Source organism: Cyprinus carpio, chromosome A18, assembly GCF_018340385.1.
Source record: "Cyprinus carpio isolate SPL01 chromosome A18, ASM1834038v1, whole genome shotgun sequence".
NCBI lineage: Eukaryota > Metazoa > Chordata > Actinopteri > Cypriniformes > Cyprinidae > Cyprinus > Cyprinus carpio.
The window spans coordinates 22963561-22988063 of record NC_056589.1 but is presented as its reverse complement, the minus strand read 5'-3'; the positions used below and the strand labels follow the sequence as shown (position 1 = coordinate 22988063).

General features: G+C 35.1%; 1 protein-coding gene across 1 annotated transcript in view; it reads left to right on the top strand.

Annotated features, from left to right (window-relative positions):
- tbxas1 (thromboxane A synthase 1 (platelet)) overlaps positions 1 to 24503 on the top strand; it is a 58111-nt gene that overhangs the window by 26972 nt on the left and 6636 nt on the right. Inside the window, exons 5-10 of the mRNA XM_042775500.1 lie at positions 2017 to 2113; positions 5063 to 5179; positions 10692 to 10780; positions 10867 to 11015; positions 11228 to 11358; positions 11433 to 11774. Coding sequence (XP_042631434.1) covers positions 2017 to 2113; positions 5063 to 5179; positions 10692 to 10780; positions 10867 to 11015; positions 11228 to 11358; positions 11433 to 11774 — 925 coding nt within the window. The remainder of the gene's footprint in view (positions 1 to 2016; positions 2114 to 5062; positions 5180 to 10691; positions 10781 to 10866; positions 11016 to 11227; positions 11359 to 11432; positions 11775 to 24503) is intronic.

Below are 24503 nucleotides of genomic sequence, written 5' to 3'. Positions count from 1 at the left end.
TAAATACATAAAAAAGACTTAGTATCATTATATTAATGATTTTTAATATATTTCTCATAAAAATATGGTATGGTGTTAAAACTTATGTCATAATGAGAGTTTTCCAAATATTTCAACTTTCTCATAATGACTTAATGAAATTATCTCACAACAATGAAAAACTTTATCATTATAATATTAGTATTTGTAGAATCTTTCTCAAAATGATATTAGTAGTGGTATAGTATCTTGTAATAATGATATGCTAATAATAGTAGTATTACCTTTCTCATATTATTAGTATTGTTTCTCATAATGACAAACTGTATCATAATGACGATAAGCTTTATCATAAGTAAGTCAAGTCAAGTCATAACAGTGAGATTTTTAATAGATATTATAAAAAATAAATATATAATATATATTAAATAATATTCTCATAATAATGACTTAGTTACCAGTATTGGTTGCACATTATTTTACAGTATGTGCATTTGTACTTACAGTGTACTTACCTAGGAAAGCACTGATAATAGCACTACCATAATATTATCATGAGAAAATTTCTCATTATTACAACATACTTTCTTATGAGTATTAATATAGTATCTCATAATATTGACAAGCGTTCTCATAGTACTGACTTACTGTATTAGAATAATGCTAAACATTATCATGAGTTAGTTAAGTCTAATTTTTTGCTAATATAAAATCTCAATAATAAGGAAATTTGACATAATAATGACTATGCATCTCATAATGAGAAACTTTCTCGTTATAATGACTTAATCATCCAAGTCATTATTATGAGAAAGTTTCTCATTATAACTTACAGAATCATATTTTTTACTATGTGGCAGAAATGGGCTTAGTATTGTTCATTGTTGGTTCATGATACTTATTGTTAACTACTGTCACTGAACATTAAACTATTAGAGTGAACATTTAATGTTTTACATTAAAGTGTTACCAAATCTTAAGATTTTTTTATTTTTTTACAGGAAAACAACATTAAAAATTGTCTTTTGGAGTGTGATTGATATATCAGTCTGTATTGCACGTGAGAGATTTTATCACACAGCTTTTCGGTTTGCGAACAGACCGCCGGCGCAGATGCATAGATAAACCAAAACATACTAATGAGATCAGTGTTTTATAGGTCACTTAGCTGCAAGCTTAATTAAACTCGTCCTGCTCCTAGAGCCATGTGGACTGCCAATGTCAGCTTCATTAGCACAAGATGATATGAAGAGCCTGTGTGCTCTGCTCTGAGTTTTACAGTAGGCCTACCAAACTGACACCGGCACATGAAAGGAGAGTACAGTAAATGATGAGAGTGATCTGTATCTGCTGCGTTTGCCTCCAGCTGAGTCCCAGCCGGGCTTAAATGTGCTTTACAGCCACTGGACACGGTAATGAACCTAAGCGTAGCCTTCTGCTGAAAAAAAAAAAGGAGCTTCCAAGACCTTGTGTGAACTAGATCAATGGCTTCAGATATTTGCCTAAAAGCTTCATATTCAATTATATCAAATAAAGGTGTTTAATTATCTGCTTGTTTCTGCTATTTCCTGTGAAACTGATTCTCAGGAGGAAAAAAAAAGAGAAAATGACAGGAAGTTGCATTTGAGAGGAAGGTGGTGTCTCATGCTGGCGCATGCAAGGGCACATACATACGTGTTCACAATCTTCCATTTCACAGCGTTTGATGGTATAACCTCGCCACATCTCAGCAGTGAAAGCTGCCATGCGTGACTACAAAAAAGGAGCTACCCAGCAGCCTCATCAAATTTCTCTTTACTGAGCTGACCTTGACACACACACACACACAGACACACACACACACGTATGATGTGTCAGACATATGAAGGGAAGACGGTGTCTGCGGGGTCTGTAGCCACAGATGTGCTGCTTTATCCGTGTGTGAAATTGTCCTTTGTTCTTTTGTCTCTTCCTATTTCCCTGAAATTTGACTGGTGCCATGTTATTTATTCATTTCATCTTGTTTGTTTGCTCTGTGTGTGTGTGTGTGTGTTTCAGTTATTATATAGGCCGGCGGCCTATAGTGATCATAGCAGACCCAGATATGCTCAGACAGGTGATGGTGAAGGAATTCAATAAGTTTCCCAACAGAATGGTGAGTGACATTACATTTACAGTCTAAAATCAAATACACACACTCAGCAATTCATCTGAAGTTGTACTGTATTATTAAGCATACTCTATTTCTTCTTAATGAGTTTTTGATTAGTTGTTTTTTACTTGCTTTTCAGTAAAATATATAAAACTCCTTAAAAAGGAGAAGCCAGATTGCATGATAGTAAGATAGTAAGACTTGTTTTCAGCAATTGTTTTTTTTAATATAAGTCAGTGTTGTTATAAAACTAAACCTTAAATCCTTTTAATTAAAATAAAGTAAAAATAAAATATAAATATTAGATGAAAAAACTTTTTTAAATAAAACAAAAACTTTTTTGAGTTAAAGCAGTAAAATTACTTAAGCACAAAACATGGAAACTTAAACAACATGGAAACATAAAAATAAAATCCAATTCAAAATATTATTAAATACTTTATTTATTTTTTTTCATTGTGTAAAATCAAGTGAAAAAAATTGCAGGTGCAGTAAAACAAATACACAAATTCAAGATACATTGTCTGAAAAAATATACCAACGGCAACTTTATGCAGTGTTGCTTAAGTAAATTTTAAGGATATTTATTAAACTGGTTAATAAGACAAATACTCATTCAGAATGTATACTGGGTGTGTGTATGTGATGTACACAAGTACATGAATTTGCATTCACTTCTAGCATTGCAATCTTGATTTACACCATAAAGTTTGAAATAAGCAATTCATAAAGCAAAAGAAATGTGCCACATTATAGCAGGCTTTGGACTGTAATGTTGACTTCTATCACTTATAAACATGGTATCTAAAAAAAAAAAAAAAAAAAAAAATTCATGCATAATCTAGAAGTCAGTGTTTCCCACTTGTAAATACGACTTCACCTTATCATTCATGTGCTCAAAACTCGTTATTACGATATTTTCGGTTCCACTTAAAGGCCGTAAATTCCTGATTGATGTTGTCACATAACTCAGCAAATGTTTGTCAACAGCATCATAATTTATGATTGCAGACATACACATAGCATCTCCCATAAATCATAAAATCAGCTAAATCAATGACAGGGTGGGTTTGATGTATTACTTGCACTTTTTCCTGCAGTCGATAGGATTTACTGTATGTAGGTATGTATTTGTGTGTCTAAATCAATGCTGAGAGTGCATATCATGTGAATGATAAAGTATTGGCAAAAGGCTCCAGAGCTTTGAACTCAGTCAGTCCAGAGAGGTCAAAAACTAATGATCACATGACTTATGTATCAAAGCAGAGTCAAAGGTGAGATGGCCTTGCTGCTGGAGCAGAGCCTGCTGGGTAAACGATTATGGCAAGGCCAGATCAATACTGAGGCCATGTGCACCACTAGGGCTTATCAGCTACCTCTTGACCTGTTTGTGTGCATGGATGTGTACTTTTAAATGTATAACTTAAAGCACATCTACAACCAACAGTGGGAGAAAACTCATAAAAGGAGATTGCCATGGCACTAAAAAAACAAAAACAAATAATGTGTGTAAGCAGCCCCTAGCACAAATATCTACACACAAGATCAAAGTCGGTCCAGCACAAAGCTCTGCCACCTGGCCTTGGTTTCTGCACTAACTTTTAGGCTAACAACCTATGCTTAGCCAACTCGGTGTACAACAGTAATGAATCCAGGACTATTATTTATGTAGATTTACAAAGACGAATCCATGTAGAGCCTTTTATAAACACTTTCCGACAGTTTGGAGTCTGAAAAGATCTTTACACTTTACTGTGGTTAATCTATTAAGCCTGAAACGCAAGTATGGAGGTGCAGATGCGAATGCTTTGCTAAGGTATTGCAGACGGGTCCCAATGTATATTTTTGCATTACCATAGCAGAAACAAACCTCTGTACTCAATTTATCTTTAAAAATCTGTGCCATTAAACTCTTAAGTGTAGCTTTACGTGTCCACAGTTAATAACTCAAAATGATAAATAACTATGCGTACATGTTGCATTATGAATTGTTTTTTGACTCATTTTGAAAAGCAATATCTGATATCAAACTTGAATATACTTGCTTTCTTTGCTATTAACTACTTCAAACTACGAATAGTAGTTGGTCTGAATGAGAAAACTGATAGAAAACCGCAGGAAGCTGTGAGCACATTAATAAAATGTATGAGAATTTTTGTGGGCAAAAAAGTTCCATTGTCTGTTTCAAATAGTAATGTATCAAGCACAGTACACACAGAAGTCGCTTTCAAAACAAGAAGTTTTTTTGGTCAACATGGCGAATCTATGTGACCAAACTGAAATCTGGGAAAAGTTAAACTTTCCCAATCACACTAAATTCACTATTGCATGGATTCCAATTAAATTTATTTGATTTTGCCTGTGAAAATTTGCCAAACAATGGTACATGTGACCTTACCTAAAGTCTAATGTCTCTTATAGCACCTCTTGTGGCAATGCTGAGAATGCAATATACTTGTGTTGCCTTATAAATTGCATTACGACACGGTTTAAAAACTCAACGATGTGTGATATCAAGGTTGCATAAGTATAAGTGCTAACGGCTTAAAATGTTTGCACATAGTTGTGTAGCGTATGTTTTGGGCCAAACAATCATCACTGCTACTGATATCATAGACTAATGCTATGGCCTGCTATAGCTCCTCTTGTGTCAATGCTGAGAATGCAGTATACTTGTTTTGAATAACAAATTGCATCTTGCACATTTTATAGGACGTGTAAAATCAAGGTTGCATAAGTATACTGTAAGTGCTTACATAGCCTAGAGATGTTTGCAAAGTTGTGTAGCGGATGTTTTGTGCCTAAAAATGCTACGGATATCATAGTTATAGCCTACTACACAATACTAGGCAAATGACAACCCGGTAGAATGCTTTAGATTTAGTCCTAATCTTGTCCTTATAAACATGTCATTTTCGGAGTGTACAAACCCCAGCTGTGTTCTCACTGCAGACTGTCAGAGGCATTACTAAACCCATGAGCGACAGTCTGATCATGCTGAAGGGCGAACAGTGGAAACGAGTGCGCAGCATCCTCACACCGACCTTCAGTGCTGCCAAGATGAAAGAGGTGAGCTATGCTGTCTTTCCTAAATGTGTGCTACACAAACATTAAAGCTGTTCTAAGAAGCAATTGTTCTTGTTATGTAATCACATTTTATGGCCTTGAGTTGATAAATCAAGTATAGCTCTATTGGAACAGGCTGGAACAAAATCTTGGACCCGTAGAGGGCCTCATATTTCCATAACAGCCATTAAAATAGTTTTTAAAAGTTGCATAAGAATAAAACCCTGGTCATAAGGTTTGCAGATAAGTATGAATTCCCAAAAACAATGGAAATCAGTTCACAAAAGCACACGTACACATGAATATTCATGGATAGTTTGAAGTTTACACGGCACTGGGAGTGGGACAAGCTCAAGCACACATAAAAATAAAAATTTTTTTTGTTGGCATCAAAGGTTCTATGAAGAACCTTTCACATCTGGGGAACTTTTTAGTTGCACAAAAGTTTCTTTTTAGTGGTTTTTGTACTAAAAGGTTCTTTGGAGAAGGGTTCTTTAGTGGAATCGCTATGAAAACGTTATGTTTAAGAGGAGTAGATGCCATAGAAGAACCTTTTTTAGTTTCCCAAAGAGCCTTTCTGTGAACAGTTCTTGAGACAACTGTTATTTTAATAATCTAAAGAAGCTTTTTCTGGAAACCTTCTTGTGTAATGGAAAGATTTCATGGATGTTCTTTTAAGAGTGTAGTATCAACATGTTCCTGAATCCTAACTGGATGATAGTTGAATGTTATTCAACTCTTTGCCTATTTTTGAAATCTGATTGGTTGATAGGATGTAGATACAAGAACATGTTGGAAAAAAATCCTCACATTGTACAAAGAACACCTTGTTCCCAATAAGACAGTGAACCCTAGAGGAAAAATGTCCTTTTCGATCCTCATCTGAGAGTCTTAACAAGCCTATGTGTCTCCTTTGTCTCTTATCCTGCTGCGTGTCACTGGAAATTTTTTGTTAATAGAGGTCATATCAAGCTGTGTTATTTTGTTGGAGCCTATTTGCACAATGTGTTGTCATTACCTTTTTGAGCATTTCGGTGGAACAGCTTGATGATACTAGACTATTAGTCCCCAGTAGTGAGAGATAGGAACCGAGAGCTAAGAGAGTTTGACAGTAGGCTTTTTTTTCTTTCACGTCACTTGTGAGAGAACAAAGTAGTACAGTATGTCTCCTCCACAACAGCCCTGCACTAAGTGCACTTTACATGCACTCTTTTCTGATTAAATAAAACAGAGAAAGACAGAAGAAAGTGAACAAAGGAAAGAGGTGCGGTAGTCAAGAGGAACAGACAGATGAGTGAAAGATGAGGTCACAAACCCGAAAAAATGAGATTAGCACATCACTCTTTAGAGAGGAGAAAAAAAACTCAATTTAATTGACATGACATCATTGAGGTAAAGAAAAAGACATGAAGCTGTCTGCTGAAAATGTATGATTGGCTGTGCTGGAAAGATGCGATAGTTGTGATGGGGAGGTCTTGGATGACAGCAGTTAATTGCGGTTTGTCTTCTTGCTAACATGTTTTGGAGTGCCAGTCATCACATCTTACATCACAGAACAGGATCGATTCTCCATCGTTCTCTGCGTCTCATGTGACTCCTTATTCATTTACTAGCAGAATGACTGAATGGGATTAATAAATCACAGATTAAATAAATCCTGGTTTAAATTATGTTGTCAATGTTGATTTCTCCTCTGAAAACATCTTGTAGTCTGGGGTGTGAGCTGTGTTTTGGAAACTGACCCTATGAGTTTGTGTCTTCTATTAGCCTTGCCAAGAATCGCAGATGATTTCATCTCCTTATAAAAAAAAATAATAATAAAAAAATAACCTTTTGGGATGTGTGTATAGTTCTTGCCAAAAATACTGTCTTTTTTTTTCTGTAATGGAATGCAAAATGAAGTTTTTCTTTCAGAATTAAACTTGCATAGGCATTAAAATAAAAAAGTCATATTGTAAAATATTATTACAATTTAAATTAACTTTTCTATTTTAATGCATTTCAAATTTATTCCTGTGATGGCAAAGCTGAAATTTTAATTGTCCTTCAGAAATCATTTCATGCATCCTGGCTGAATAAAAGTATTAATTTCTTTCAAACAAATAAATAAATGTATGACCATAATTTTATTTATAATCATAACTTTAAAATATATTTGTATTACTATATTTTTGTATATTATTTTTATTATATTTTTTCCACAGTTGCGTGAAAGAAGTTCATTCAGTGAATTAATTTAGGACTCAAACTATTTCAGTCCAAAAAATAATAATAATAAAAAAAAAGTCCTGACCTGGTTAGAAGAACTGGCTCAGAACAGTCATTTGTTTGTGAATTGGACTAAACTGTTTGTCTGCATGTCAAAAATTTGGACACACTTATTTTCTTATTTGACTCTTTTACACACTTTAGAATAGTCTAATACTAAAGTCATCAGAAGTATTGTAATAAATTAGTGACCAAAAACTGCATGAGGCATCATAATTATTATCAGTGTTGGGAAGGTTACTTTGGAAATGTAATAGGTTATAGATAACTCTATTTAAAATGTAATAAGTAGTGTAACTATTTCAATTACTTTATTAATGTAACTGATTACTTCTTGATTATTTTTCTAAATTTCATTTTCAAACATTTAAAGCAGGCAGTTAAGGTTAACCTTACAGTAGTACTCTGATTACTGTCAGACTTTCGCTTTCCTTTTTCACTTCAATTAAGATCATAATCATTTAATAGTTTAATAGCTATGAAACTTTTTTGCAGTTTTTTTTACTTTCATAACAATGCTTTGGGGGAAAAACAGTTAATCCTAAATATTTTTTTTTTTTTTTTTTTTTCAAATCTTTGCATAGCCATGACAGGAAACACTGGCATCTAACAATGCCTTGGGGGAAAAACAGTTAATCCTAAAACATCAAGCATATACATAAACCCAAATGGTAAATAAAACAGTGATCAAATAAGCATGCGTCCTATTCTGTGTACTAAACTCCTGAAACATTGGTGTCTCATATTTTAAAGCATTCAATGCAATTTGGCAAAGAAATCAATCAACTCTGTATGTGTGAGAAAATATTCAGATGTAACCCCCTTTGTAATTGTTAACATTATCATAAGAAATTAAATTTAATTACAATTTTTTCTCAGTAACTGCAACTGATTACAGTTACATTTATTTTGTAATTAAATTACATAATTTACTAGTAATTTAACTAGTTACTACCCAATTATTACATTTGCTAATTATTAAATATTTTATTTGTTCTGTCTACAAATAAAACTTTTAAAACTGTCTTGCATTATAGAATGTTGCACACACATTGCATGGTTTGCAGCTAAAGTGCTGATATATTTGGCCCCAACTGCATGTGTCTACCTATGAACCAGTATCCATTAATGATGTCATTTCCCTTCTCTGGCTGAAATGGTAAACATGTCCGTCAGAAATGTCAGAGGTGTGTACTGCAGTGAGAGAAGAAACCGTGATTGTTCTCCATGTCTCACTTGCTCTCACACACACAGATACCCGTAACAGTGGAGTGTCATTCACCCAAGCTATATTCGGCATGGTGTGACATCATTCAGGACACATCACTCTCCATCCATCATCTCTGAACACATTGTGGAAGAGAAATACTGCACAGTGGCAAAGACACAAACTTCTAATGAGCTCATAAACGTCTTTACAGTCTCTAATCCAAGTCTCTGAGCTGTGTCTTAAAGCATGTCCATTATCTTAATTACATTAAACAAAGCCATCATGCTCGCTTTTTAAAAACCAACAATATCGAGTTCCACTGCTAAGTATTAGCTGTATTTGGCGGAGGATTTTATGTAAAATAAAGTCGGGATCAAAATTCAGCTTGCCTGAATGTTTAATGTATAACTGAGCTCCAAGTTATGAGTTTGTGTGTGCAACAGTGTAGGCATGCACTTGCTGCCTGTATTGATTTTCATTAGCTGTGGTGCGGCGGTAGAAAGAGACAGACACCGCTCCTGTCGTTCTCCATCAGCCCTTCCAGTCGTCTTCATCTGCCTGCCTGCATGGAGTCAATATGCATCAACAAACACACATGGGACGCACACACATATTCATCTCATTTACCACCAAGTATGGCCTCACGGAGATGTAATTTGTTCCAGGAAACCTGAGATAACTTGACCACTGGTGAATATAAAATGTGTTGAATAACAAAGCATTTGCTTAGACTATAAAGACACAATTTAGTCATTTGTGGGACTTCAAGAAACTGAATACATTTTAGTCTAAGATGCATACAAAATGCTGATGTGAATGGGTAAATCAAAACAATTTAAACAATTGAAATAATTTAAAATCTGTTTCTAGACTTGTAGTGACCTGACTACATAGACAGCATTTGAAGGGATCATGCGTGTGGTATTCAAGTGAAGACTGTTCCAAAAACTTAGAAATCTTAGATAACATTGCATGTACAGTAACTACTGTACATTACAGTTGAGAAATTTAGGGGGTTGGTTTTGAAGGAAGTGTTTTATGCTCACCAAGGCTGCATTTATTTAATCAAATACAGTAAAAACGGTAATACTGCGAAATATTACTACAATTTAAAATAACGGTTTTCTGTTTTAGTCCATTTTAAAATGTAACTTATTCCTGTGATGGCAAAGCTGATTTTTTTATTCTCATTACTCCAGTCTTCAGTGTCACATGGTCCTTCAGAAATCATGCTAATTTGCCGATTTGCTGCTCAAGAAACACTCATTATTATTAGCAATGTTGAAAACAGTTGTGCAGCTTGAAGTTTTTGTTGAAATAGTGATGCGTTTTGTTCTGTTTATTCTTTGATTAATAGAAAGTGCGGTTCCTTTCATAATAAACATTTAATAATAAATAAACATTCGTGGGTGAATCATTCTTTTATATCAGTTGATTGAACCAATTCAAAAATTAGTCAAAATGATTCATTAGTGAATCATTCAACATTTAACAAATTCTCATTAAGTTACTCACAACTGACTAGAAACATCACTGAGTCATTTCCTAAAATCTTGATAGGAATACCATAGTACTTTCCACAAAAGATCATTGTACTAGCAGTATTTACTCTATGGAAACCAAATAGTTCTTGGTTTTTTAAACTGTTTTGTGTTTTTTTTTTTTTTTTTTAATAAATATATCAATTAATTAATCAGTCGTTTCTTGAGATCATAAAATTGAGCCTTTTTCCCTATTGGCCAATGCTCTCTGGGATCAAAAGCCATTAATGGACTTGCCTTGTGGCTGTTTCCCTTGTGCTTTTCAGGACGGATGTGGGAAAAAGAATTATACCATCAACACAGCCTACATTTTTATATGCACAAACCATTTGCATTATTTGTTTTGGATGTTTTTGGTTCTTTAGAAGGACACATTAGACTGCATTTATTCCTTGTTATCGGCTCGATAGCAGTTTGCCATAATCAAACTCTTTTGCACTGGTTTGTGGTGTTAACTGATTCTGATATCTGTGTGGGCACAATACTCACTTTGCAGATGGTTCCCCTCATCAACATGGCCACAGAGACGTTAGTGAGAAACCTGAAGAGCCACGCTGAGTCGGGTAACAGCGTTAACATTCACAAGTACAAGTTTCTTTCAACACGTGTGCATATCGGTTTCTTTGATTATTTCAGAGCTTTTAATAATATAATACATGTTTGTTTTGCAGGTGTTTCGGCTGCTTCACGATGGATGTAATTGCCAGTGTGGCGTTTGGTACACAGGTGGACTCTCAGAACAACCCGGATGATCCTTTTGTGAACCATGCCTCCAAGTTCTTCGCTTTCACCTTCTTCAAACCAATCATGATATTCTTCAGTACGTTCAACCATCACATCCAGAACACAGTGCAGGCAGCATTCATTTTAGTCTCATTATTGTACAATGGATATCACAGCTTGGAAAGTGCTTCTGACAGATGATATGAAACTCTTTTTCATTATGCTAATCGAAATATCAGCATATTTATTATACAAGTAAGAGGAAAAAGTACAATTTTCTGACTGTCGTTTTTCCTGGTTTTACTCTAGTGGCTTTTCCGTTTCTGCTTAAGCCTCTTGCTGGTCTCCTTCCCAATAAATCAAGAGATGAGATGAACAGCTTTTTTATCCAATGTATTCAGAAGATGATTAAACAAAGAGATGATCTTCCTCCTGAACAGGTATGGCCCTGAACAATGAAATTATTTAATCATTCCTCAGTATATAAACATGTTCGTGATCTGCTTGTCTCCAGCGGAGGAGAGACTTTCTGCAGCTGATGCTGGACGTCAGGGCCAGCAACAAGTGTTTGTCTTTGGAGCACTTTGATGTGGTCAATGACGCAGATGAACAGGCTTGCACCGAACAGGGGATGGACAACGGACAGGAAAATGGACCTGGAAACGAGTCCACCAAGCGCGCCCAGCAGAAGAGAATGATGACGGAGGATGAGATTGTCGGTCAGTCCTTCATCTTCCTGTTGGCTGGCTATGAGACAAGCAGCAACACACTAGCGTTCACCTGCTACCTGTTAGCACTCCATCCAGAGTGCCAGAAAAAACTCCAAGAGGAAGTGGATGAATTCTTCAGCAGACACGTGAGTCAGGATTTAAATGCCTGTTGCACTTGGAAACCAACATTTAGTAAATTCTTATTTTGAGAATGCTTCTTTATTTCATGTTATGCACAGATAATTTATGGAATAAGTGACATTCTCTGCAATTTTGCTTTTGTCATATTAGTTCTGCTGTGGGTGCTCATAAATGCCATTATGTTTCAGAAAATGCTTTTTTGAAATATTTTGTCTTTGTCCTCCATCTCTGTGTGGAGTCTCTGCTCTTTAGTGGGTGGCTTTGTTTCTTCGCATTAGTTTTGAAGGTCTGCAAGAGCCGGCCCAGCACATTTCTCAGAAACCATTTACTATCAGGACCGTTTATTAAATTTACAAGGACGGAAACAAATTTTTTATGGGTGGGGTATATCTCAGTGGGCATAATGGGTAGGATATAACGTAGAGCAGTGGTTTTCACTATAAAGTGCTGGGGATCCTTAAAAACATTCAGAGAAAAATGATGTGAAAACGTACCAAAAATTAAATAAGTTAAAATGTCATTAATTGATTTTTGCAGGTTTATACATCTATCAATACTCTTAATCATAGGTAGAAAAAGTGAATATTGTGTTAATGTAATAGAAATTAAATATTTTCAATATATATTTTCCATATAATTAATGTAATTTACCTACCAAAGATGTAAATCTAGGGAATGGCAGTAAAAACTAACATTATATTTAGCTCAACAAATTAATATTTAGGGTTAGGGGTTTATTGAAATCCCTAACAGTAGCTATAGTGGTACTTGGTTTAGCAAAGACTACTAATAAAGAGAAAGCCAGCCAGACGGGTTACATTTAAACAATTCAGAAATGCTGCAGCACTGTGATAGTTATAATAGGCTTGTATAAGCACTCTATTTGCAATATATCTGCTTAGATAATTTACTCTCCTCTATAAATATAGTGGCGGTTTGCAGTGATGATGGTGAATCTGCTGATTTGATGTCTTATGAGAGAGACAGAGAGGAGTTCTTGATTGATTCTCTGAAACAGTGTAATCTGTGCTGCAAAGCGCTGGAGAGGCGGGATGGTGATGAGGAGGAGGGTCAGATGGGGGAAGAAGAGCCTCTAAATCAGTGTACGTTATTAGGGGATGATTCTAGCTCTCTCACGTTACTTTTTCATGTTTGTTTCCCCTTATCTCAAGGGATCACTCTTCCCTACAGCCTGAGTTTCTACGGTCTCAAAACACTGCAAGATTCTATGTAATACAGTTTTAATGAAATCCGTGAAAAAGAATATATTAAACGTGTGTGCGTGAAAGAAACTGCTAGATAGGAGAATAAAGTTGTGAAGAGAATATACTCAATATTTAGTGGTGTTTGCGAAGACTTATTATTGCTTATACTTAGGGTTTTAGGGATTTAAACACACCGCTAACCTTAAGTAGTAAACTTCAGCGCATAACTCGTCTCACAGTTGTGCTACAAACTTGAACGATACGTCAAATCATTTGACTTGTTGCGAAAAACTCTGATGTGTTTTTTTGCCTGATCGATGATAAAATGGGTAATAAATAAATGAAGCTCAATACATTTCTAGTTACCAGAATATCTTAAAGCAGGGATTCTTAAGCTTTTTTTTTTTGTCAGCCAAACCCTTTTGAACTAAAATATTCACTCCAAGTACTCCAAGATTTGCATGTTTTGAGTTTTATATTCTTTATTTGTATTTTAAAATAATTTATTAATATTTAAAATTAATTTAACTACACCATTTTCAACTAAAAAGGAAAACGTATGCGTTTTGGCCATTCATTTACATGGCAATGGCGTTATGGGGACCTAAAAATGTAAACTTTTGAAAACTATACTGTTATCGTCTCGCGATCTAAAACGTGAATTTGTGAAAACGGTGATGTCATGCACATACATGCTATGTGTTCAGTTTATAGGCATGTTTGCAGGTTTATAGTGTTTCTTAAAGTGACATCGCCAGCTACTGGCCTGGCATGCACAATACAGCATTTTTAGTCATTTCGCAGATCCGTGTGAAGGATCGCTTGACAACGTTGCCGTATGTACCTGAAACTTTTCAAAAATGCAAAGAAAAAAAAGAAATCCGGTTTTAATACGTCATTGTCATTTAAATAAAAACACTTAACACCTTAGCAGTCACACAGCAACCGTCCACAACATGCTAGCCGGTGTTAATTTTTACAGATTTTTTGTTTTAGTCTAAGCTTTTGACAGAAATCTTTTAAAATGTAGTCAATATTTAAAAAGGAACATTTAATTTTACTTTTTTTAATTTTATTAAAATTTTTTGTCAGTAATTTAATGCTAATTCAATGTGTCGACAACCAGCACTTCAGAAAACAGAAAACTTAAAAAATCTTGTTTGATTTTGGCATCGGTCATATCCGTCAGCCACAGTGTTTCTTATTTCATGATGTATTTTCAGAGCTCTCACGTCTTTGCTTTTTTCTCTGATGGCGTACATTTAAACAGCGTCTCTGTGAACATGCATCTCTTGAATCCTGATACCTGCAGCCAGGGCCTGGCAGCCGCCCCGTCGCAGAAAGGGATCAAACGCGGCATTAGTTCAGCTCTGCGTCCTTCTGTCTACTCTTTCATCTCATTTGCTCATTCTTCATCGGTCTCCCCCCTCTGCTTCTCTTTCAATTTAAGCACTCCCTGGAAGTCGGGGTCTTTTTCAGAGTGGATGAATGTTCTGCAGAGCTTTTAAGGGGATCGTTTATCTTAAGTTCTGTAGATTGCGTAGAGACATGCGTGCCAGCATATTATGTTAAAGTCAAATGTATCCTTGGAAAATAGAAAAAAATATGAGGGTGTCTTTATTTTAACAGACCTGTTAGTCTAAAAAATGTGGTCTGAGGGATTTCTCACGATAATGCATCATTTGATGGTTTTCTTATGCAACGCATCTGGCAAAGAGCACATCACGCTAACTCATCGTACTTTACATTTTGAGGTTAGCTGACAGGATTCCTGGGATGGAAAGCTGTTTATAAATCCACTCGCTGTGACGTTTTCAAATAAAAGAGCTTATGACAGAAGTTATAAAAGCAGTGAGCATTACAAGCAGCACAATAAAACTCAAGCTCAGCCTTGGCCTTGTCTCATGACGCCTTGTGACTTAAGTCGACTGTATAGCTGGCAATAACTTAATACACTTTATATCGAGCAGCTGGGGATCCATCCACAAAGACATCTGGCCCGGTGTATACTGAAGGTCAGTCTCATCTAGCCCACTGCTATAATGTCTCTCAGCGCTCTCGTGCTCAGTCTAGAGAGAAAGTGTCTTCAGCTCCTCCTTCAGAGTGGTTTTATTCCCTAAACGCCCCTCACCGTGTGCGTGCCGCTCTCAAAAGCTTCTCAAATGTCACTCTCCACACACGCCCTGCATGAGGGCGCTCAAAGTGTTTTGTGCTAAAATGCACTAAAGTGTAACCACTTCAGTCCAATGCCGAAGGTGTTTACCTGACGCAAACAGTTTTTAGTGGAAAATCATATTTAAAAAATATAAAAGTAATTTAAAGCTCATTTAAGATGCAAAAGGTGCTTAAAGGGATAGTTCAGCTAAAAATGATCCTTTACTGACCTTAAATCATATTCTTACTTCTAACATTCTAAAAATAAATTTATTGCCATCAATGGATCCATGAAGAACCTTCCACATCCATAGAACATTCCACTTCACAAAAACTTATTTCAAGTGGAAAAAAAAAAATCTTCAGATTATTCAAATGTTCTTCACACTAAGAAATGGGAAAGCCATGTAGTTCTTCTATGACACTGCTGTGAAAACCCCCTTTTGGAACTTTTATTTTTAAGAGTATAGCTATCAAGTATCATTTGTGTGTGTTCAGATTTAAATATGCATCAAGACCAGTCACACCAGATTTGATATCTCAAACAGTTATCGTGGACATGTTTGACTGTACTGAAGTGCAAATGCGATTTGAAAAGTGAATCTATCGTCAGATCTGTTGAATGGCTTGTGAATACCTAGAATATAGTGCACAAGTCGTATTGACTATTTAATGTTTGTTTATGCTGTTTTTCATTCTTTTTGAATCATTACAGCATCTGTTCACTGGAAAGGAGCAGCTTAGACATTTAGTAAAAAAAATATTTTTGTTCTACTTAAAGTGATACAGGTTTGCAACCTGAGGTTGAGTAAATAACAGCAGAAACTTCTTTTTTGTGAACTATCCCTTTAACAATACATTAATGTGACTGTGATAAATTACCAGTTCTCACTTACACACCCGTGACCTTACACTATATGTCAAGGGTGAATTCTGGAAGTACCGTCATCGATTTGCCTGTTTGATTTTTACCACTGGGACAGTTTAAGTGGCAAACATTTGAATGGTTCGCTCGACTGACTTGGCGAACATGTCTCCGGCTGCACACATTGTGTTTGCAGTTCTAGACTTTCATTTTCCCTTCCCAGGCTGTGTGGTGCCTCCCTGGGTGCCCATCATTAATTTGCCTTTTATATCTGCATAAATAACAGGGAGCTGAAGCAGAGCACTACCTAATGAGTCATCCAGAGGTGGGAGACGGGGGCAAAGAGGCCAGAAACTGAGCAAAATTACATGTTTCCAGCTAAGACGACCAGAGAGAGAGAGAGAGAGAGAGAGAGAGAGATGAAGGAGAGAGAGAGGGAGGAGAGAGAGACAGAAGAGAGAGAGAGTTTTCTCTCTCTCCTTTTTCAGGAGGGAGGGGGAGAGAAAGTACAGAGAGGATGAAAGCAAGAGATAAAACATGTTTGGGTCATATTTTACCCAAATAAAAAGGAACATACAAAAAACTAACCAAAAAAAATTAAATCATTAATAGTAAACACTACCGTTCAAAAGTTAGATTTTTAAAAAGTTTTTTTTTTCCAATATTTTTCAAAGAATTATCGCTAAGACTGCATTTATTGGATCAAAATTCAGTATATTATTAAATCAGTATCAGTAAACCATAATATGAACAATTTCGAAATGTAAAATATTAACAGATATAATATATATATAAAAATACATTTAGAATAATGCTTCTATTGTAAAATTTTACATTACTCCAGTCTTTAGTATCTCATGATCTTTAAGAAATCATTCTCATATGCTGATTTGCTGCTCAAGAAACAGTTATTATTACCAATGTTAAAAACAGCTGTGCTGTTTAATATTTTGGTGAAAATTGCTCACTAATTATGGACCAATACTTTAACACTACTGTATATTTACACTGAAACATTACTGTTTATGGCATCTCCCAATTGTTATTAATATTATGAAATATCATGGTTATAATACAGATTAGCTGCATTTATTAAAATAATGTAAAACTGCTGATATAAAAGTTATTGATTAGTGGAAATAAAAGATGCAGAAAAATGTACACATAGAAGACAAAGATGAAAATTGTCATATCGTCATGTTACTTACCCTCATGCCATTCCAAACCCATATGACTTAATTTTTTTCCATGGCAAAATGTGTACTGAAAAAGTACTCAAAAGCACTAAAAATATGGTCTATACAACTGATGTGTGCATTCCAAGTCTTCTGAAGTCATACAGTACAATAGCCAATTTAGGCAATTTAGATCTTAATCTATCATCTCTAGAGTCATCTGGACTTTTAAAAGCACTTTTATGGTGCTTTTGTGACCTTTTTTAAAACTCATTCAGTTATGGGACATGATGAGGATAAGTGAAATGACAATCAATTTTTGGGTGAACTATTCTTTTAATGATTTGATCAGCAGAGTGTGTTGTTAGAAGGAAGCGAGAGAATGAAAATCCAGAGAGCGTGTACAGTGTTGGTGGTTCACAGTCATAATACACAATTCAGCAACAGTATGTGACAAAGATGGAAATGATGAGTAAAAGAGGTTATCACAAAGAATGCTGCACAGAGACACGGTGAAAATAGCAAAGAAAGATGCCAAAAGTAGGAAACAGCCAGTAGCTAGCTTTTCCTATCTGTGAATAATTCATTGGTGAAGTTCCTCTGAGGCTCGGCCTCCAGGCGGCTCTTTCTCTCATTCAGAGCAGTGATGGGCTCCTCTCCCCTCCCTGATAGCACTCCAACCTGAATAAAGAGCTTGATTCTCCCCCGCTAAATTCAATAACACAGCCTTTGATCCTTCCGGAACCACAGCGCTGTATCTGTCAGTTCCCATTGATGTGGCTTATGGCTCTCTCATTGCTAATGCAACAGCCTCGCCTCTCGGATTTGGAACTTAGGAAATTATGTATACACTGTGTACTTGAATGAGAAAATACAAATAGCTTGCTTGTGTTTCTAGCGCGGTTTAGTGTGTTTGCGCTGTCTTTTATCTTTCATTTTAATGCGTCACGTGAGCAGATCCATGAAGAGAACAATAGATGGAGAGAGAGGCTAAAATAGGTTTCAAGGTGTTTGGCGTTACAAAACCTATTGTGCTGCCTACCTAGATGCCATTTTAAGGATTCATGCTGTAGGTGCACTTGTTCTGGTGTTTTTTTTTTTTTTTTTTGCCTAAGAGATATCATCATTTATATGATGCCAGAATGCAAAGTTCAGTTTTTAAAAAAAAAACTTATCCAATATGACAGAGCTTGAGAAAATAATATCATTAAAAAGTATGTAGACAAATTATAGCCAGTCCTTCTATATGAAGTGTATTTTGTTTATTAGATTTCCACTGTTAGCTTAGCAAGATGCTGACACTGTACTGTGCCATCTAGTGTATGAATTTGATAGTGTCATCTCAAGTGTCAAATTGAACACTTGACTCTTTTTTCTATTTAGAATAATTAGCTGTTTTCCAGTAAAAATTGTGTGAACGTGATGTTGCATTATTATCCACTACACATACTTGTACTACAAAATGATGTTATGGCTGATAACTGATAAATGGCCAATTTTGTCAATAAAATAAATACACTACAATTAAAAAGTTTAAGATGTAAGGTCAGTAAGATTTTTATTTTTTTATCAATTAATACTTTTATTCAAGAAGTATGCATTAAATTGTTGAAAAAAAAAAGACATTTGTTACAAAAAAAATCAACTCTGCATGACAGAAATAATTACATTTTAAATATTATTAACAGGAAAGGTATTTAAATTATAATAATATTTCACAATATTACTGTTTTACTGTATTTTTAATGCAGTCTTGGTGAGCATAAGAAAAAAAAAGAAAAAAAACCCACCAACCTCAAACTTCTGAACAGTTGCATAAAACAAAACGCTACAAGCTAAACTCAGTTGTTTTAAATGCTACAAGTAAATGAATATCTTTACAGTAATAACATCAAACTTAAACAGAAATAAAATTTCACATACAACAGACATAAAATTAAAATTATATAAAATAAACACCTACCCAACAAAAAAAATATATTAGACCAGAAAATAATTTGCACAAGTGTGTACATGTGTGTTTGCGTGTACGCACGGAGCCACTCTATCCACTGCTTAAGGTGATGCCTAACCCTCCTATTGTGCTTCAGGTTAAAGACAGCAGAGAGAAAGACAGAAACATCCCCTCTGGATGCAGAAAAGGAAGAGAAAAGTGAGATCATCAAGATTTCTCTTTGTTTTACGTTCCCCCTCTCGTTCTTCTTTCCGCTCCCTTCTCTCCGCAGGGCAGTATAAGCGGAAAAGGAATGAGCTACGTGGGGCTGCATGTCAAACTGAGTCCTCATATCGAGATATTTCAGTCCCACCTACAGGCAGCAGGTCATCTGTACTTTTTCAAGTGCTCTACATGTCCCAGTTGACTTCTCAAGCAGACACACACACACAAACACACATAAGGCATGTGCATTCATGCACAAACAGTCACGGTCCACTTCATCAGCACCCTTGCAATGTTACCTAACAGGGTTTTCATATCAACCAGTGCAGAATGAAGAGGCACTTTCGCTAAGTTTCCTCTGAACAGATGTCCCTATTGTGTCGTTGTGATGTTGATACTGGTAAAGGCGCGATATGACTCCCATGTTTGTTATTTGGTCTTTGTGCCGGCCGTTTCGATCACTGCCGGATGTGTAATGGAATGGAGCAGATGGAGTCATCAAACCACTGCTGCCACTGTAGAAGGGCCAGAGAATATGTAAGGTCCCTTGGGACAGGAAGGAAGGAGACTTGTAATGTGCCTGATTTAAGCAACCATAACAAATCCTCCAGCAGTCAGCTGCACCTCAACCTGACGCGCGTGTCGAATGTCAACAGCTATCAGATGCTTGCCATTGTTTGAGAACCACCTTCGCTGGGACTCCGGGGGGGATATGCAAATGAAGCACACACTGTGGCAATGAAAATATTATTTACCTGCCATCGTTAGGCTTAATTCAAACAGCGTGCATATATCTGTATCGCATGTAGGGATATGCTAAAACATTTTCACTAATTCACTATTTCAGTAATCAGCCTTAAGGAAGTTTTGTATAATTAAGATGGTCAACCTTACTAATCGACTAGGCAGTTGTTGGACACCTGGTTAACCATCGTGACTTGTCCACAACATCATTCTCAATGATAAAATACAAAATATAAAATTCACATATGCAAACTAAATTTAAAAAAAAAAAAAAAAGCGGTTTGTTGTAGCTACAATCTGTACACTCTAATATTTAATATATATATAATATATAAATAATTTAATAGACTACAATGCTTGTATAATAAGTGAAGGTAGGTATTCCTGTCTGGCAGAGGCAAAGGTGACCAAAGGCATGTGGATTTGCATCCAGCATAATCAGCATTTCAGCTGCACTCATTGGCAGAATCATGATGGCAAAAACCCTCATAATTGCTTTTGCGGCAGGGAGCCTCATGACCTGTCATTTTATTGTCCATTATGGCTGTATTTTCCTGCACATTAAATCAAATTGAATAAAAGGTGTCCAGGTCTGTGGTGGTGGTGGTGGGGGAGTTAAATGTGATAGCTCTATCACAGACACACGGCAAGGCCATGTGAAAAACATAATGAGCATCAGGCACATGGATGAGATGCACAGCGGGTTCATGGCCTAGCTGAATGGGCAGAGGTAAAGGGAAGCGTAGTGGGGCCGGGGGCTGGGAGGCAGCCTTGATGCACCACTACCCAGCATTCCCTTCTATAGATTGGATAATTTCAGTCTGAATTCTTCCGACGCTTCTCTAAACATTGGGCTGGAACAGTTCAAACCATTTGAACGAATGCATCATTAAAGCAAGTGTACACGGAAACCTCATTTTTTAAAGTGAACCAATCCGAAGCAAGAGTCACAGACCACAATGTCAGTGTTATTGCAAAAATGTGTTTCATTTGGGATTTGGTTTAGATTTAAGTCCATCTGCTGTGTCTTTAACATTGTTTGTTTTTCCCACCATTGTGTTGCAGAAGCTCTAATGTAGTTTTTTTTTTCTTTCTCCCAACTGCATTGGAGTTATAATCTATGTGGCAGCATTATATATATATATATATATACACACATATATATAGATATTACACATTATATATAATAGACCACATATAGTAGATATATATATATATAATATATAGACACCACATTATATTATATAGAGCTTTCGATCAGATATATATGAAGTAGAGATATATATATTAGAGATATATATATAATAATATAGATATATACATAACATATATATCAAAAACATATAAGATATATATATATATATATATATACACACATATATTAATAATATATAAAAATATATATATATATATAATAGATCTATATAATATATATAGAATAAATTATATGTATATATAATATATATATATATATAATATATATTAAACACACATATATATATATATATATATATATCTAATATATATAAAATATAGACACCATAAATCTATAGTCTATATATATAATATATATAGATATATAAACACATACACATATATATATTATAATATATATATATAAATATATTATAAACCCAATACAGATATATATATTACACACACCTATTACATATTAATATAACAACATATATAACAATATACATATTATATCTATATATATATATATATATTAAAACACATATATATATATACATATACATGTATATATCATACACTACCTATATATATATATATAAACCTATATATATATCTAAACATATATATATAGACACACACATATATTATAACATATATATATACATATATCTACAGGATATATATATATATGCTATGTGTATGTCTATATTACACATACGTATATTAGATATATCTAATATAGATAGATAGATAGATAGATACACGCACATAAGCTTTGTACTCTTTTTTTATTAAACATTGTCAAATGCACATAAGCTTTGCACACAATCTTTATAAAACATTTTCAAAAACTAGATTTAGAACATCATTATTTTAGTGTCTTTATATACAAACATTAAAGTATTTATATATAGAAAGTTACCATATAAATATGCATAACATAGTGTCTACCATACATAGTTTCAAATATAAATTTATAGTGAAAAAGTCAGAAAGCTATATTGATGATTATCATCATCATTCAGCGTTATTATAGAGAGCATATAAATGCCAACTAGTGTCTACGTAAAAATGAAAAGTTAATATTTTTATTGTATTTTAAATGATTCAAAACTTGTTCACAAATGGGTAAAACTTAGTGGTTTTAAAGATAAAAACAAGTATTTTAAATGATTCAAAACTTGTTCACAAATGGGTAAAACTTAGTGGTTTTAAAGATTGTGGCAAAGATTGGTAAAGATTTAAAATTTGTCTTCTGTAAATCATGGTAAAAATGAATGACAATCATTATTTTTTGCTTTGAATAAAATTAGACACCAGGACACATTCAGAAGTACAGAAAAAAAACTAAAGTGTTTTTAAATTAATTTATATTTAATAATGCTGACACATAGCTTTTTTTGGGTGGGCATGAAACTGCATGTATACAGTAGGGTTATTTGTTGTGAACCTCACAATTGAAATTACAATACCATTACTAACAGCAAAGAAAAATCAAACAATAGCAAAACCTTAGGATAAACTCAAAGAATAAACAAACTATAAACAAACCTTCAGTCTCCACATTCTGGTTAAATAGCCTCCTAAAAATGTAGTGCCGGTGGTGTTTCAGCAGAGCAGTCCTCCACATACAGTACAACTCACATTCAGGTCTGGCTCAGCACCCACTTCTCATGATCCATTCAGTTCCCAAAATATAAAGTCTATTGTGAATCTTCATCATCAATAAATAAATCAATCAATGCAGCAGCAAATTGCAAAATTGTTTTCATGCCATCACAGCAGACTCCTTACTTGACCTGAGCTACGACAAATTCTCCTCTGTCAACTATTCAGACCATGACAAAGTATGGATTTTCTGCTCAGGTGATTTTAATTAGACATTTTTAATTAGTTTTGCCCATTGTTGTGGCCATTCTGCAGTTCAGGCATTGGCCAGGACTGTATCATTCATACAGCCAGCCCACAGTCTTCTGACATAGGCTGTCTCCAGTTGATAAGAGCACAATCAATGTCTGTGACACTCCCTGCAATTAGCTCCCCTAATTAACCATTTGGCCAGGAAAAACTCACCACCGGGCCTGATTTCCGGGCTTGAAAGAAACCGGAGGTTTTAATTAATGCGCTTCAAAACTTCAAAAAACTAAAAAAAACAAAAACTAAAAAAATTTTATAAATTTTTATATATATATAAATGTATATATTATTTACTGTTGAAATTTAATTAATGTCTTTCAGGAAGCCAGGAAATTAATAGCCATTACTGAATGAAGATTATGATTCAGTATATTTTAACCCCTCACAAAATGGCTACTGTTCTTTTTTGGTTTTGTATGTACTGTTGAGATTCACTAATATGATGCACAAATATCTGTGGTTTTAGAAACATGCCTATCTGCACCTGTTCCACACTATCAGAAGACAATGCAAGATGAGACTCATTGTGTTTCATGCAGTAACGGCGCTCTTGAGCATCTCCTGTCTGAACATGCAAGCCTCCGTCACTATCAATAACAATAAATAGCTCTTTCTGTGGAAACCTTAAGGGATGGGTGAGATAAGGAGCCACATTAGCCGTTCTCATATTGTACGCACCATTCAACCTGCATTTTCCCATAGAACTGGAGGGCTTCATTTACAAAGGGCCTAAAATGGAGCTACAATTTCAGCAGCCGTTTCTTCAGTCTTCAGTGTCACATGATCCTTCAGAAAGCATTCTAATATGCTGATTTGATGCATAAGAAACATTTAATGTTATCAATGTTAAAAACAGTTGTGCTGCACATTTTCATGCTGGGTTGCCAATGCCATTAGACGTCAAATGTAAAATCTGCATCCTGAAGCAAAACCAGTTGATGGCCGCTGATGTAATGTCAGCTATATGCTCATCCAGTTATGCCAAAAAACTCCCATCACATATGCATACACACATATCATAGGCAGCCATCCGAAAACAGGTTAAATGACTAAAATTCAGAACTGATTGATTGCCTGTCTCCTCTATGACGTGAATGAAGGCAAAAGCATAAATAAGAGAGACGGGCAGACGTGAAGAGGCAGGCTGCTTGTGCTCCAAGGCCTGCGAACACTTCACACACACAACGCACAGCAGGAGAAATGAATCTCATTTGGTGCTGAAAAGAGGCTGATATTAATACCAAGGGGCACAGAAATATGAAGGGGAAATGAGTTGTTTTAGCAGGGTGCTCCTTTGAACACGGCAAGGCTTTTTTGTC